The 16,903-nt window shown below is 41.1% G+C and overlaps 1 protein-coding gene across 5 annotated transcripts in view; it reads left to right on the forward strand.

Moving 5' to 3' along the window:
* Window positions 1-16,903, forward strand: part of GRIA2 (glutamate ionotropic receptor AMPA type subunit 2) — a 168,598-nt gene that overhangs the window by 73,955 nt on the left and 77,740 nt on the right. For all 5 annotated transcript variants that reach the window (XR_014470322.1, XM_083172434.1, XM_083172442.1 and 2 more), the window contains exon 3: window positions 8,764-9,003. Coding sequence is in view for 4 of the 5 variants with exons in the window: in XM_083172434.1 (XP_083028560.1) it covers window positions 8,764-9,003 (240 nt within the window). In the remaining variant the exon portion in view is untranslated. The remainder of the gene's footprint in view (window positions 1-8,763; window positions 9,004-16,903) is intronic.

The raw sequence follows: 16,903 nt of genomic DNA on the forward strand, positions 1-16,903 counted from the left end.
TTGCACGTTCGCACAGCCAATACGGCTTTTTTGTAGTTAGTTGTTAGATTTGGGAATACCTTGCAGACAACGGCTTGAATATTCAGTTGCATTTGACAGAAGTTTGGTGGGAACGAATTCTCATTCGTGGTGCGATCAATTAATTGCCAAACCCCCCCCCCCACACACACCACCCCCCCCCCCCCCCCCAAAAAAAAAATTCTGTTGATCCGATTGCTACCAAACTTCACAGGATCACCGCTGGGCTAATCTGAAGATTGCCTGGAAATTTCATCAAAATCGGTCACGCCATTTTGGAGTCAATAGGGAACATACATACACACATAGATTTTTATATATATATATATAGATAGATATGTTAACCTTAGGGCAAGCATGTCCAAACTATGGCCCTCCAGCTGTTGTGAAACTATAAGTCCCATCATGCCTTGCCACAGTTTTGCTATTAGGGAATGGTAAAGCTATTTCAAGGCATAAGGAAATGCCTGCCTTATTGTAAGGTTATCTTAGAGTCTGAAGCACAGTTTAATATTCAAATAGGGAACCCAGTGACTTTTCAAACTGACTTACAGATGGGGCAGGCCTCTTCCTTGCTGGCGAATCGCCAGAACGTCAGCGCTGGCGATCCGCCAGCAGCCTGCCTCACCATCTGACTGAGACGTGCATGCATCTCACGCGCGTCTCAATTTCCGTCGGCGGGGCGACGGGAACCCTGTCCGTCTCCGCCTCAGTGAGACGGACAGGGTTAGGGGGGGGGTGCGGGCAGGCGGCGGGGACCCCGGGTTACCGCCGACAAGCCGGCGATGACCCGGGGGAGCGGCTGGAAGCGCCGTCGGAAGGGGACGCGCACGCCTCTCGTGCGCGCACGTCCCCTTCTCGCTATGCAGATGGTGCTGGCGGGGGATGGCGGCTGGCATCGCCATCCCCTGCCAAGATGGGACCTGCCCTATCTGTAACTGCAGTTGGTGCTTCTCCCCTATTTAAATTTTGTACTATGCTGCAGCCCCTCCTCTAGAGTCACCACTGCTTATAGGAGATGGTATATGCTGCTTGACGGTTGCAAAAGATTAGTTACGCTTTTCACTCTACATGAACACCTTCAGCGCAGTCTTTTACATATGATACAGCATGAAATCCCAGCACTTACACAGTGTTCCTGGGTTTTGTGGTTCATCATGTCGATCATGTCCAGCAAAAAAAAAAAAAGTATATATATATATATTCACTTTGGTGATACCCTGCTGCAGGCTGCTTTTCTAGGATCCCTGTATACTGATGAGATTATACATCAGGACAACCTGTTGTGATATCAATTCAAATTGCCTGCTGTGAATTTTATCTTTGAACTACCTGCTGTGATACTTAAGAGACACCTCTGTTTGATTCTGAATATTGAAAAATCATCGGACTATATTATGAAATCTATGTCTTCAGATTCTTTTTTGATATTGGACACGTATAGGGGGAAATTTACTAAGATGTGAAATACACTTCACAGGTCATGTTGCTACGGGCAACCAATCATAAGCTACTTCTTATTTCTTTTTCACCCTCTAGGAGATAGTAGGCAGGATCTGATAGGTTGCCATAGCAACATGACCTGTGAAGTGTATTTCACATCTTAGTAAATTTCCCCCATAGTGTCTACTGGCTATGCTTTCTGCCCCTGATGAAGTCAGGAACTGACGAAACGCGTTGGGCTATTTCTCACTGAATCAAACAATATTCATGCGAACCTGTACAAGCATATGTGCCTTATCCTGTACTAAGCAGTTTTTATGTATATGTGTATATCTGATACATTTGTGATACCCTAATAAGGTTTTTTTTACCATTTTTATATTAAACGGTACAAACCGATCTACACCTGATTGTTATTTGATTAGCGCCCTCTGGAAAACCCCCTCTTTTCCTCATATATATATATATATATATATATATATATATATATATATATATATATATATATACAGTATATATATATATATATATATATATATATATATACAGTATACATATATATATATATATATATATATATATATATATATATATATATATATATATATACAGTATATATATAATGAAACCAATTTCCCTGTATTTTATATGTGTCTTTCATAAACAGTATGCTGACCAGTCTGTTGCCAGAATTAGTCAGTGCCCACTATTCCATCTGTTATTTTGCTCAGGTCAACTGAATTATGCAATTCTACTGTAGCTGGATATCACAAATGGACATACATCCAAAGTCTGGCAATTGGTCAAATAATTTTCTCAGCCTCAATTAGGATGATCCTTAAAGAGAACCATATCTCCCAATTGGAGATGGCCATTGTTTGGTTCCAGAGTAAGCACTAATATTATCGGTCCAGGCACAATAGCGGAGGGCTTCCTGACTGTGTTTCTCTGTACACAATACTTGAAGACCATCATTAATTACATTTAATTGCTTTCTATTAAATGTAAGTGATTAGTTACAATTAGCTTTGTACACAATCAGATTTTGTCACCCCAGATCAACAAAGGTACTGTGTGATGTTTTGTGGTTAATGCTTAAGCCTAACATTCTAATATGATGCATTAGGAAAAACAAGGAATATCACAAGTGGTAATAAAAGTCAGTGATATACTGTACATTGCATTGTGTATTCCCACTGTACACAGCAACTTCCCCACATTAAATAGCCCTTCTTTTGTGTTTGGTGGTCACTAGCTGTGTAACAATGAGCAATAGGGTCAACATTTTTGTCCCTTCTGATTTCCTTTTCTTAACAATAAGCCTTTTTCTCACTTTTATGGTAAAACAGTTTTTACTGGACTGCACATTTTTGACATGTTTGATAGAGATGTTTTATTGAGCCAAATTATAGCCTCCTTGGAACACTATAAAACAACCGTCCAATTCAGCAATTTTAACTTGTCCACTTTTACGGTTTTCTCCTTTTTTTATTGTTGTTAACATCTCATTTCTAGAAACTTACTGGTGCAGTAATATTGTTTAACCTGCAAGTATCTGGAGAGTTCCTTCTCTCCCCAGCTGCATATATATACTGTATGTGTGTTTGTGTGTGTGTACAAAAAATATAATGTTCAAAAAAGAAACAATGCACAGTGACCAGAAGATCATTCTAAAAGGTCATATAGAAAGAGCTACAATCTGTATAAAAACAACTCAGGACTATAATATATTGTGTAAAAACAAAAAGAGCACAAAAAGGAAAAAGGATTTAGTGGGGACATGGAGAAAGTTTGCCCACAGCAGCGGCAGCCACTACTCTAGTACAGTAGAAAATAGAAGAGCCATATGGCTGTATATAACTGGTTCATCCCATCCATGGGTGAGAGAAAGAAGGGCACTTTGAGAATTTAAAACGAGACTGAGTCTTGGAAAAAATAAGCTACTTCGCAATATCAATCTTGGGAGCTGGTTGGAATGTGGTAAGGCCATTGTAAGCCAAGGATGTAAATAGAAGGCTAAACCATGCAAAAAGTTGGCATTACCCAGCAGAGGAAGGAATAAGGATTTTGAGATATTGAGTTTTCACTTATTACAAATAAATGAGCAGATGTATTAAGCCTTAATTATACCTGGTCAAATGATAAAAGTGGTGATAATGTGGAAGGTGATAATGCACCAGCCAATCAACTGTAAAGCTCCATACACACGATTTGAGCTCAAAGTAGCTCACTTTTCCCAATTCTAGCTACTTTGAGCTCAAGATCTTCTAGAGTATATGGACGGGCAGGGAGCGATGATGCGTGCTCCAGCTTCATTGCCAGCCACCGCCATCCATCACCTGGTATTATAGGATGAGAGAACCTCTTTCCATAATCTACTACTCTGGAAATTGGTTTACCCCAACCAATAAAAATGAGCCGGTTGAAAATCGGTCAGTGTGAGCAATTTATCGGCAACAATTTTCATAATCTTATTCATGGGCAAAAATGCCTAGAGTGTATGCACCTTAAATTTTCAACCACAGCTGGTGCATTACCACCTTCCTCTTTATCACTGCTTTATCACTGCTTTATTAGTGTTCACTCTAGGATTTTTTTAGGGCATATGAAGCACAGGCTGTCCTGTCTCGCCCGGGTCTGTGATCTGGGCTGATGCAGTGGGTATGTGTCCTGCTCTCATATATAGAATATGTTTAGAGCTTTGTGTTTAAGATGTATAAAGTAAGCAGTGTTCTCATCATTACTCTTTGACAGTCGGAAATTAAAAAAATAACTGTGAAGGGCTGGTGCCGTTTAGGCTCAGAACAGCTGTGTAACTCAATGTGCACACAACTGTTAATTAATTCCATTTCTCCTCCGCTCTATTTTTGACAGCTGAACAGAAGAGATACAGAAGATCATTGATCTCTATGGAGAGATGCTGGTGCAGTGCACATGGCTGTTTTACCAATGCTGTGTGTATAGTACTGCACTGGCAACTCTCCACAGAGAGGGAAAGATCATCTCTATATGAGCTAATCAATGTCTGTGTGCACAAGTCTTCCTGTTCAATGCAGATTTACAGTTGACCCTTTCTTTACACAATTTTATATTGCTAACACGCACGCCAACAACTAAAACTTCTCACAGAGCATGCACTGGATTTTGAATTAGGGTCCCCATGAAGTCTCTGTTCCAACTACAGGTATACTGCTTCCACATATTATAGTAACCCCAACCAATAGCTGATGTGCTTAGTATAACCGGGAATTCAAGTTGTCAGTGGTCAGAATTCCTAAGCTAACATCCCGGAGGTGGGAATCCCAACAGGGCTCAGGTAAGTACACTTACCCTCCCTGACCTCTAACCCTCCTTTTGCAGTAGCCTAACCCCCCACATGGTCTAACCCTCTCCACTAGTGACTAACCCCTGTACCCACAACCAAAAATGAACTGACCTCGACCAGCAAGCTGACCCTAAACCCCCCTTCTAAGTGGCTAAAAAGAATCCCCCTTTCCCTGGTCTGATCCTAGCCCACCCTGTATACTCACTGGTCGGGATGTCAGCTGACGGTATTCTGGTGTCGGAAACTTTAATCTTTCAGAGTTCTAGAGCGGGTCTTCTCAAGGCAGTATACTTGATTGCAGGATCTGACTTTTTGTCAGGTGTAACTAAGGTATACTGATGTAAAATTGCATGCATTTCATGAATGTAAAAGGCTTTTATTGACAATTGCATTAAGTTTAAGCAAAGAGTCAATATTTGATTTGTTCAAGACCGCTGAAATTTGCCCTAGCATGCTGTCTGTCAACTTATGGGCCATATACTGACTGATGGCCACCTATTCTTTGTTTGTCCACCTGCCTCTTTAGGATTGACCACAAGTACTACAGTATATTGAGATTAAGGCCTGAGGAGTTTGGGCCATGGACCCAAAAAGTTGATGATTTATTCCTCAAGCTACTTAGTTATCGATCAAACTGTTTTTGGATGGTTGGTAGAAGTTGGATTTGGAGGGTGTTTTGGTAGCATTCTTTATTAATGGCTGTGTTCTTATTCAAAATTGTGAAGGCGCTCTCTCCTTTGGCTGAGAAGCAACGCCACAATCCTACACATGAATGGCCTTAGGATGCTTTACTCTTGGCATAACACAGGACTGATGGTAGCACTTATCTTTCCTTCTTCAGACATGCCTTTTTCTAGATGCACCAACATTCTGATAGGGATCCATCAGAGAAAATGACTTTATCCCAGTCTTCAGCAGTCCACTTCATGTACCTTTTGCAGAATATCAGTCTGTCTCTGATGTTTTTTCATGGTAGAAGTGGCTTCTTTGCAGCCCTTCTTGACACAAGAACATCCTCCAAAAGTCTTTGCTTCACCATGCATGCAGATGCACTTACACCTGCTTGCTACCATTTCTGAGCAAGGTCTGCACTGGGGGTGCCCTGATCGCGCAGCTGTTTCAACTTTGAGAGATAGACCTGGCACTTGCTGGGCATTCTTGGGCACCCTGACCCTCTATCCCTAAAGTTATTGACCATACAATAAATGGTTGATTGAGGTGCAATCTTACTAGCAGCAATATCCTTTTCAGTGAAGCTCTTTTTATGCAATGCAAGGATGACTGCATGTGTTTCCTTGCAAGTAACCATGGTTGACAAAATAACAATTATTTGAAGCACCACCCTTCTTTTAAAGACAGAGACATATCCGCAGTGTTCTCAAGGTTTGTCCTCATCAACACTCTCACCTGTGATAATGGGAGAATCTCTGATATGATGTCAGCTGGTCCTTTTGTGGCAGGGCTGTAATGGAGTTTTTTTGGGGTTCAAGTTCATTGTCATGTCAGAGGGACTTTGCAATTTATTGCAATTCATCTGATGACTCTAAAGCCCCGTACACACGGGGGAGATATATTGCTCAGCCATATATAGCTGAGCAATATATGGCTGAGCAATATATTGCTCAGTTTCTCCTTTTCATCGGCGACCAGAGATGGTCGCTGATGAAAGGGAACTTCTGCCGGCTGTGACGCAGAGGTAATCAGCTGGTCACAGGAGCATGTTCCTGCGACCAGCGATTACAATGGGGCTGAAAACGGGAGCGCGCACCCGGCGATTTATCGCTTGGGCACACTCCCATCACTGGCAATATGGTCGCCTGCGACCATATTTCCAGCGATTTCAGCCCCAATCGCCCCCGTGTGTACACAGCTTTAATGACATTCTGGAGTATATGCAAATTGCTATCATAAAAGCTGAGGCAGCAGTATTTGTGAAAATTAATGCTTGTGTCATTCTCAAAACTTTTGCCCATGATAATAATGATTTTTTAAAAGATGTGACTAATTTTGGCTTTTCTGATGATATCATTTAAAAAATTGGTTAGTGTGTATGCTTAATATCATTAACGATGTGCGCTCAACTAGGCATGCAGCAGTGGGTTGATGTCACTGTTGATTTTGTTTACCAATATCATTTTTGTTGTATGGGACATCAGGAAACTGAAAGAGTAAATCACTGTTAATATCGCTCATCGCTCTAGTGTGTACGGGGCATAACTCATTTATTTTTTATGTTTTACTTGGATTTATTCTAATTTCAAAAATAGTATCTCATTGGCTATCAACTCATCTGTTATTTAAACTACATACATTACATTGCAATGGCTTTACTTCACTTTATGAAGGACATAATATCATGTATATGTTTATTAAGAAGAGAACTGTGAAATATTCATTACAATGTGCCAAAATTGTGGAATAAGATCGCAACTGCAATTTATTTTGTGGAACGTGCAGTGGATGTAAATAAGGCCTTGAATCAGATTATCTGAGAAAAATGTCACCATTGCATATAACAGTATTTTCATGCTTTGCATTGGTAATAGTATTTTCACATACTCTCTTGTAAATCTAATTGTAACATTGTAAATGACTCTAGAGGTAATGTGAGAAGTGTATTTATTCACATGTACAGCATTTGCTTTACTTCTTAAAACATTATGTAATACTACTTCCATAAATTACGTAAATACGGTACAAAGGCTTGGCAGCTTTGAAAGCGCTACTTATTAAATGTTACCAATAGTCCTCTAGTTTTTGTATTTATGTTCATTAAAAATATATTTAGAGTTCACATTTGTTGTTTGATATATTAAATATATGTATTAATTATTGAAATACTTAATGAGATTTTTTTATTTTTTTACTTGTAAAAACAAAACATTTGTGATAATATTGCTGCACAGTGCACTTGGAGACTTGTAGGTTGATGTATCAAGCTGTAAAAAGACTTGAGAAGTGTACCAGTGGAGAATTTGCCCATAGCAACCAATCAGCTTCTACTTAGTATTTATCAAGTACATTCTATAAAATGATAGGTAGAAGCTTATTGGTTGCTATGGGCTTCTTCTCTGGTGTACTTCTCCATTCTTTTCACTCCTTGATACATTAACTCAGTGGTTCCCAAACTTTTTTGAATCACGGCACCCTAGAGTATCAAAATATTTTTCAGGGCAACCCTAGGCCAAAAGTTTGTTACCAAAAATAAAAAAAATAATTAAAGTTGTGCTTAAATGTCATCCTTAGGTCCAGTATATGGTGAAGAAAATGATTCACTTCTGTTTATCCACATATTTTATAATTGAAAGCCACAAGCACTGATTTTGCCTATTACATTGAACATAAATAATTTTAATTGGTTCTGGACCAACAACCTGAGGCACCCCTGCAAGTGCTCCGAGGCACCCCAGGGTGCCTAGGCGCACAGTTTGGGAACCACTGCATTAACCTCTTAGTCTTCAAGTATCTTCTTCTACAGTTACTGTGAGGAGCACTGCATTTAGGCGTCATGCTCCAAATTATGCTACAGCAAGTTACATACCTCCCAACTGTCCCACTTATCACGGGAACTTCCCGTTTTTTTTTTGGACCGTTCCCGCATCCCTCCTGTGGCCGGCAGTGTCCCGTGGCGGGGGGGAGTTGGGAGTCCCCCCTGTCACCCTGAAAAGCACAGCGTCTATCCTGCAGCTGGAAGGGCTGGGGGCACAGCCAGCAGCTCACGGAGGTGCTGGGCATGCCACCACGGTGATGAAAACGGGGCGTGGGGCATGCCTATGATGCGTATATGGGTGTCCCTACTCCGAGGGCAAGAAAGTTGGGAGGTATGAAGTTAGTATGAAGATTTTACATAACAAGTGTTCTGTGTAATATTACATTGGGTTTTGTGAATGCGTTTTTTATTGTAATACTGCTACACAATTGTTATGCATATAATGTGATGAATGCATGCACTGACTTCATGTTATTTTTCTTTGCAGTCTGCTCCCAGTTTTCAAGAGGAGTCTTTGCTATTTTTGGATTTTATGATAAGAAGTCTGTAAATACTATCACATCATTTTGCGGAACTCTTCATGTCTCCTTCATAACCCCAAGCTTTCCAACAGATGGTACCCATCCATTTGTTATTCAAATGAGGCCGGACCTCAAAGGAGCGCTTCTAAGTTTGATTGAATACTATCAGTGGGATAAATTTGCATATCTTTATGACAGCGATAGAGGTAAGTTTCAAGCTGTTTTACTAGTAAAAAAAATACTTTACTTTTACAAATAACTTAAAACACATGAAATGTAGACCACACATTTTAGTTCTTCCACAATGTAGACCGGGCTTCACTAGAATACAATTAATACCAAAGAAAAAGAAAGAAAAGTACATGACAAATATCTATAAATGAACAATGTGCAAATTATATTGTTTTAAAAATGGTGTTAAATAATTTTTACACTATACAGATGTAGCCTTGCACATCTATCCCCAATCACTACTGCTTGCTCCCATTTGTTGTGCCAAATTCGTACCCGCTGCTAGGAATCGCCATGCTGCGATATCACCACTCACTGTGTTTCTATGAACCAAGGGAGCGAATTAGATGCACTTGCATGGTGGCGGGATCGCGCCAATTACCATGGGAGTTGTACTTGCCAATTTAGTGTTCACTCTAGGATTTTTTTAGGGCCGGTGCTGACCATCGGGCAGGGCACTTTTTTTTATTCCGGAGGGCACATTTTATATTAGAATTTTACATTAGAAACAAAAAACCACCATATATAAATACATTGCCCACTGCACTAGGATTATGCACATTAAACATTGTCATACTCTGCTATGCCCATTACATGTTCTGTTGTAATCATTATGGCACACACTGTAATGCCTCTTACACATTATACCACACACCATAATGCCTATTACACATGATGGCACACACCGAAGGTTCTCAGTGGTATGTCAACAGCGTAAGGGCGTGCAGTGCCACACCAAAAAGTACAGGATTCATTTTGAGGTTTTAAAAAGGGACAGGGTGCGGCACCCTGCAAAAGAAGCTTAGAGGGAGCATAACGAGTGGTGAAGGATAGCTGAACATGGCTACATGTGTACTATACAATGAATTTAGACATCCACTGAAATTTGCGTTGTGGGAATTATATTTTACAATGTTTCTTTCAATGTACCCTATGGTATTTTAAATTAGGCCAAACTGCAACAACAATGCAAGTTTAATATTATGTCTTAAAACACTTTAATGCTTATAGAACTGTTACCTTCTAAAACAAGAAGGGTTCATCAATGTTGATAAATTCAATATAAGTGGCAAGAGAGTAGTTATCCATTTCACATTCAGGATTAAAATAAGAAAAATCATTAGTAACTTTGGTAAGGCCATGAAAAAAAGGAAATTCAATATTCTCAACCATGTATTTGTTTATTCACAGATGTCAGCCTGTACACAATCAGTCATGATGGTAAAATGAAATGTCTAGGTGTTAATGAAATACCATTTTGCAAAGGTTACAATTGATAGAGATATTATTTTCAGCTTTAACAGCTTTCATAGTACGTAAAATAACTGGTGGATTAACGATTTCTTTTCTGAATTTTATGTCAAAGTGCATCTCAAATACATTATATGTATGATTAAAGTATTATAAATAATATACACAAAATGTCTGCTACTGTAAATGGCTTTTTTCTCGTTAAAATATAATTAACTTTTCTGATTTTTTAAATTGTATTCTGTCTAATGAACTGTATAATGTTCCATTCTCTGTAAAGAGGTAAGAGCTGCTTTGTTTAGTAATAGCACTTTCAGACTAGTAGCAATATCTTAGTATTTTGCATGTAAATGCGCAGTAAACTGGGATTTTGCTTAGTCTGAAAGGGTCCTATAAAAAATTCAGATCGAATGACCATGCTTTTGTTACCAGGGTTGAACCTAGGATCTATCTGGGTTGTGCTGTGTAAATGTGTAACCCAGGTAGATCCAACCCGGTACCTGTATACAGCATTGGAAGAGCCGGCACATGGAGATGACCAGCACTGCACCTTTATGTGGTGACGTCGCCTACTCGGCAATAAGCCATGTCCAGCAGCGAGTCTGGGTTGTATCCAGTTTGGACCAGTGTACAAAATCCTGGGTGTAACCCAGCATTTCTAATCTGAAAGGGGTATAATAGTGGTTGTAAAATATAACAGATGTGCGTGAACAGGCATCTTACCTTTAAAACTGGATGTGATTACACATTAGCATAAAATCGGCATAACATACCATATAATAAATTACTGACCACATTGTCACTATTGTTTTTTCTACAATTTTTATTATACTTTATTTATAATTTGCTCTTATTATTTTATGCTGATTTTATTCGATTTTATGCTAATGTGTGACCACATTTAGTTCTAAAGTTGCCTGTTTCATACACATGTTATATCTTATGTCTGTGTTGTGGGTATTGAGTGTAGCCGGAGTGCATGTACAGTATAGGCATGCTGTATCTCAGTGAAGTACCTCCTAGACCTAGAGTATCTCCATAATAGTAGTTGTGTTTATTATCCATCTCTAAATTTTCATTCCTGCCATCAGGGCCATTTTTAGGGGCGTACAATTGCAGGGTGTACCTGCGGCCAGTGTCTGCACAGTACTACATGCGGTCTGGCCATCCACATGGAGTACTGTTGAAAATGTTCCCCAAAATGTCTGTTGCCTGAGAGAAGGCAGTTGTGAAAAATGCTAGCAGACGCAGCGGTCATTTTGGGAGGGACATTTACAAGAGGCATGGAGGCAGGTGCGATCAGACAAAAGACCAAAATGTTTTAAACACTTTTCCCAGACATGGAGGTTGCCTCTAATGTCACACCAAATTTAAAGAAGGGTTGCATCATTTCTAATTCTTACAATACGAAAGTTATCTTAATGAATCACGGATGGCGTAATGGTTAGTAATACTGCCTCACAGCACTGAGGTCATGGGTTCAATACCCACCATGCCCCTAACTTTGCGGAGTTTGTATATTCTCACCATGCTTGCGTGGGTTTATTCCAGGTACTCCAGTTTCCTCCCACAATCCAAAAATATACTGGTAGGTCAATTGGCTTCCCAAAAAATTAACCCTAGAATGACTGTGTGTGCGAGTACATGTGTTAGGGAATATAGATTGTAAGCTCCACTGGGGCAGGGAATGCGGAATATGTATGTGCTATATAAGAAACTGTTAATAAATAGTAAATAAATAAATAAAGTGATGACAGCAGAACTAATTCTAGGAATATCATAAAAGTCACTATTTATATAATTATTATTATTAGAAATTATATATATATGATACTCAAGATAGAACAAAGCGGCACTCCAATGACTTGTGAAGAAAAAAATCTTTATGCAGGAAACATGGGTACACAAAGGTCCGTTTTGAGACGCTAACGTTTACACACCTTGGAAAAGAGACGTTAGCGTCTCGAAAACGTCGGACCTTTGTGTACCCATGTTTCCTGCATAAAGATTGTTTTATTCACAAGTCCTTGGAGTGCCGCTTTGTTCTGTCTTGAGTATCCTAAAATATACTGATTATATATATATTAGCATCTTGTGTAATATTTTATATCTATATATATATTGTAACACTGTAGGGGAATTTGGATGCCTTTTCCTGGGGTAGAAGGCAGCCAACAGCAGCTGAGTAATCACACCAGTCCAGTCTTTGTGGTACAACTGGCCGCAACCAGTTTTATTTCAGCAGAATACAAAATAAACATAAAAAGAAAATACCTTGCCTGTCCAGCACTAACTATACACAGGATGCTCCTAACTGTCACTAAAGAAAAATACAAAGTTTCCCAGTCAACACTGGGGACTCACTTGTAAAGGGCAGATTTGCTTCTCACACAGAGACTCTGCAATCTCCCAGGCAATCCTCTCACACTCTTCACTCTGGCAGCCTTTTTACAGCTTGCTTGCTGATTAGCCCTCTGTGAGGCAAAACACCTGTTTCTAAAAGGTGTAGGACAAGAACCTGGGACAAATATACCTGCCCTCAAACACTACTCCAGTGTTCTTGTCACATATCCCCTTCCCCTGTTTCGACCTAGGGGCCGGAACACTTGTAGCCCCCAAACAGAAGGTGCGGGACAATGCATCTGCATTGGCCAACTGTGAACCTGGTCTATGTTCGACCTTAAACTTGAAATCCTCTAATGCTAGAAACCATCTGGTTACCTGAGCATTCTGACCTCTGTTTACATGCATCCAAGTTAAAGGGGCGTGATCTGTCACTAGCCTGAACTGTCTTCCCAAGAGGTAATACCTCAAGGTATCTAATGCCCATTTAATGGCCAAAGCCTCCTTTTCCACAATGGTATACCTTTTTTCATGCTCATTGAGTTTCCTACTCAAATAGATGATAGGGTGTTCATCCCCATCTCTGGTTTGGGACAACACAGCCCCTATCCCTACCTCTGAGGCATCTGTCTGTACAACAAATTCTTTTGAAAAATCTGGCGTTATCAGTACAGGTTGTGAACACAAAGCCACTTTTAACGCTTGGAACGCTTTTTCTGCATCAGGGTTCCATTTCACCGTATTTGACTGCTTCCCCTTGGTAAGGTCTGACAACGGCACTGCTGTGGCTGCAAAATTAGGAATAAATCGTCTGTAATACCCAGTTATTCCCAAAAAAGCCATTACTTGATTTTTATTCACTGGCCGAGGCCAATTTTGAATAGCATCGATTTTATTTAATTGGGGCTTAATCAGACCTCTACCAATGGTGAAGCCCAAGTACTTAACCTCCTCCATTGCAAGGCAGCACTTCTTTGGGTTAGCAGTAAACCCTGCTTCTCTGATTGAGTCCAGTACTGCTTGTACTTTAACCAAATGGGACCCCCAGTCCGTACTGTGAATTACCACATCATCCAAATATGCAGCTGCATATTTTCTATGGGGCCTCAAAATTTTATCCATCGTCCGTTGAAAGGTTGGTGGAGCCCCATGCAACCCAAAAGGTAACATCTTACACTGAAACAGCCCCTCTGGAACCGAAAAGGCTGTTTTTTCTTTTGCGCTATCAGTAAGGGGTATCTGCCAGTAACCTTTAGTCAGGTCCAATGTGGTGAGAAACCTGGCTGTTCCCAGCCTTTCTATAAGCTCATCCACACGGGGCATGGGGTATGCGTCAAATATGGACACCTCATTTAATTTACGAAAATCATTACAAAAGCCTATGCTACCATCTGGCTTCGGGATGAGAACTATAGGACTGGACCACTCACTGTTGGATTCCTCTATGACTCCTAGTTCTAACATGTTTTTAACTTCTTTAGAGACAGCTTCTCTCTGAGCTTCAGGAATCCTATATGGCTTTAAATGAACCCTGACCCCCGGTTCAGTGACAATGTCATGTTTTATTATGGTCGTTTGGCCAGGCAGCTCTGAAAATATCTCCCTATTTCGGTTGAGAAATTCTTTAACCTGAATGTTCTGATCAGCTGACAATGTCTCTGACACCCTCACCGCGGGAAGCAACTGAGGTGAAGACGCCAACGAGCAAGGCTCCGCTGACAGAGACAACCTATCTTTCCAGGGTTTGATTAAGTTAACATGGTAGATTTGTTCAGGTTTTCTCTTACCTGGTTGGTATACTTTATAATTGACCTCATTCACTTTTTCCAAAATCTCAAATGGTCCCTGCCATTTAGCTAGGAACTTGCTTTCCACAGTGGGCACCAACACAAGAACTCTTGGCACTCCGGTTATATACCCTCTGTTGAGCACTTTGGGCTTGTTCCATGTGCTCTCTGACAATAGATACCACGGTTGCAATCCTATCCTGCATTTGTGATACATGTTCAACAACGCTTTTATAAGGGGTGGGTTGTCCTTCCCACGTCTCCTTAGCAATGTCCAACAGCCCTCTGGGGTGTCTACCATACAACAAATCAAACGGAGAAAACCCAGTAGAGGACTGCGGAACTTCTCTGATGGCCATCAACAAGTAGGGCAACAAACAATCCCAGTTTTCCCCATCTTTGTCAACAACCTTTTTTAACATACTTTTTAACGTTTTATTAAATCTTTCCACCAACCCATCAGTTTGGGGATGGTAGATAGACGTCCTGAGGTGGGTGACCTTAAACAATTTGCACAATTCTTTCATGACCCTTGACATAAATGGAGTACCTTGGTCAGTCAAAATTTATTTTGGTATTCCCACTCTACTGAAAACCTGCACCAGTTCCCTAGCTATCGCTTTGGTTGTGATAGTGCGTAAAGGGACAGCCTCAGGATATTGAGTGGCTTAGTTCATTATTACCAAAATATACTGATGGCCCCGAGCGGATTTTAACAAGGGCCCCACGAGATCCATGGCTATTCTGTCAAATGGGACCTCTATAATAGGCATGGGAACTAGTGGGCTCCTGAAATGAGGTCTAGGGGCATGATACTGGCATTCAGGACAGGAAGAACAATATTCAGACACTTCTTTATACACCCCTGGCCAAAAGAACCTTTGTAAAACTCTTTCAGTGGTCTTTTCTGCCCCTAAATGTCCTGCTGTAACATGACTATGGGCTAAATCTAGTACCGTTCTCCTATAAGGTTGGGGAACTACTAGCTGATCCACCACTTCCTCACCCTTTTTGACAACGTGGTACAAAAGCTCATTACAAATAGCCATGTGGGGATAAGAAATCTTGGCACCTGGTACCACGGGTTCCCCATTAACAACCTTAACATTTTCTCTAGCCTTCAATAAAGTAGGGTCCTTTAACTGTTCAGACATAAACAAATCCTTCTTTACCTCCAGATCGGGCACTACTACCTCTCCGTTTCCAATAGGTATTTGCTGGACCTTTAAGGGATTCACTAATCCAGCTTTTACAAGGGTAACCAAACTTCCTGAGTCCAGCAAAGCCTCTACCCAGTTACCCTCTATGAACACATCACACATTTGTCTTTCCAGTTTAGGAGAAGGCACCACAGTACAAGCTAATCTAGCAATAACATGACCTGGCATACCACACCTGAAACATTTAATCATACGATTATCAACCCGTTTGGGCAGCATAGACCTTTCTAGTCCCATTGGCCTGTCTCCAGGGCCACTGTTTACAGTCTCTCCAGCCTTGCGCTCTCTTAACTGCCCAGCAACATATAGGTCATATAGGCCTCCACATCATCAGTCTCTGTCATTTTCTGCAGGAAGTGACTGGCCCGGATAGAACTAGAGCTGGCTGGAGCACTGACGGCCACATCACCGGTCTGTGTTGCCAAGCTTCGCACCACTGCGGTTAAGGCCTCTCTATCCTGATGCTGTTGCCTGCAAAGTTCATCCATTGCCACCTGCTGCTGCCTGATGGCCTCCGGCTGTACTGCTGTAGCTTGCAGCAAGGCTTTAAGCAGTTTATCCATGTTGACAGATTTTTCAGGTGGCTTTGTAGCTGCTTTCACCCAGGACATATATAAAATCCTCAGGCAATTCTCAGCAACTTCACACTGGGCTGTATCTGCATAAACCACTGTTTTCTGCAGGGCTCACACAGCTGCGGCTCTCACTTATGCACAGAACGGATTGCTCGCATTCTCCACCAAGTTGTAACACTCTAGGGGAATTTGGATGCCTTTTCCTGGGGTAGAAGGCAGCCAACAGCAGCTGAGTAATCACACCAGTCCAGTCTTTGTGGTACAACTGGCCGCAACCAGTTTTATTTCAGCAGAAAACAAAATAAACATAAAAAGAAAATACCTTGCCTGTCCGGCACTAACTATACACAGGATGCTCCTAACTGTCACTAAATAAAAATACAAAGTTTCCCAGTCAACACTGGGGACTCACTTGTAAAAGGCAGGTTTGCTTCTCACACAGGCCCTTATTCTGATCGGTGCGGATATTCCCGCATGCGGACGGACCGCCGATGTTGATCGCCTGCGCATGTGCAGAGGTCACTCTGCGCATGTGCAGGCGATTTCGCCGCACGGATTCTTTATACGCCGCACAGGGGGCGTAGAGGGGCGTGAGGGGCTACTTAGCCTCATTACCCTATGCATACGCCCCCCGTTTCATGGGCGTTCCCTTGCAAACGCGGGGCGTATGCATGGTAATGAGGCCGTGACGCGTGGGTA

The sequence above is a fragment of the Crinia signifera genome, chromosome 1 (assembly GCF_055691185.1).
Source record: "Crinia signifera chromosome 1, ASM5569118v1, whole genome shotgun sequence".
Classification (NCBI taxonomy): Eukaryota; Metazoa; Chordata; class Amphibia; order Anura; family Myobatrachidae; genus Crinia; species Crinia signifera.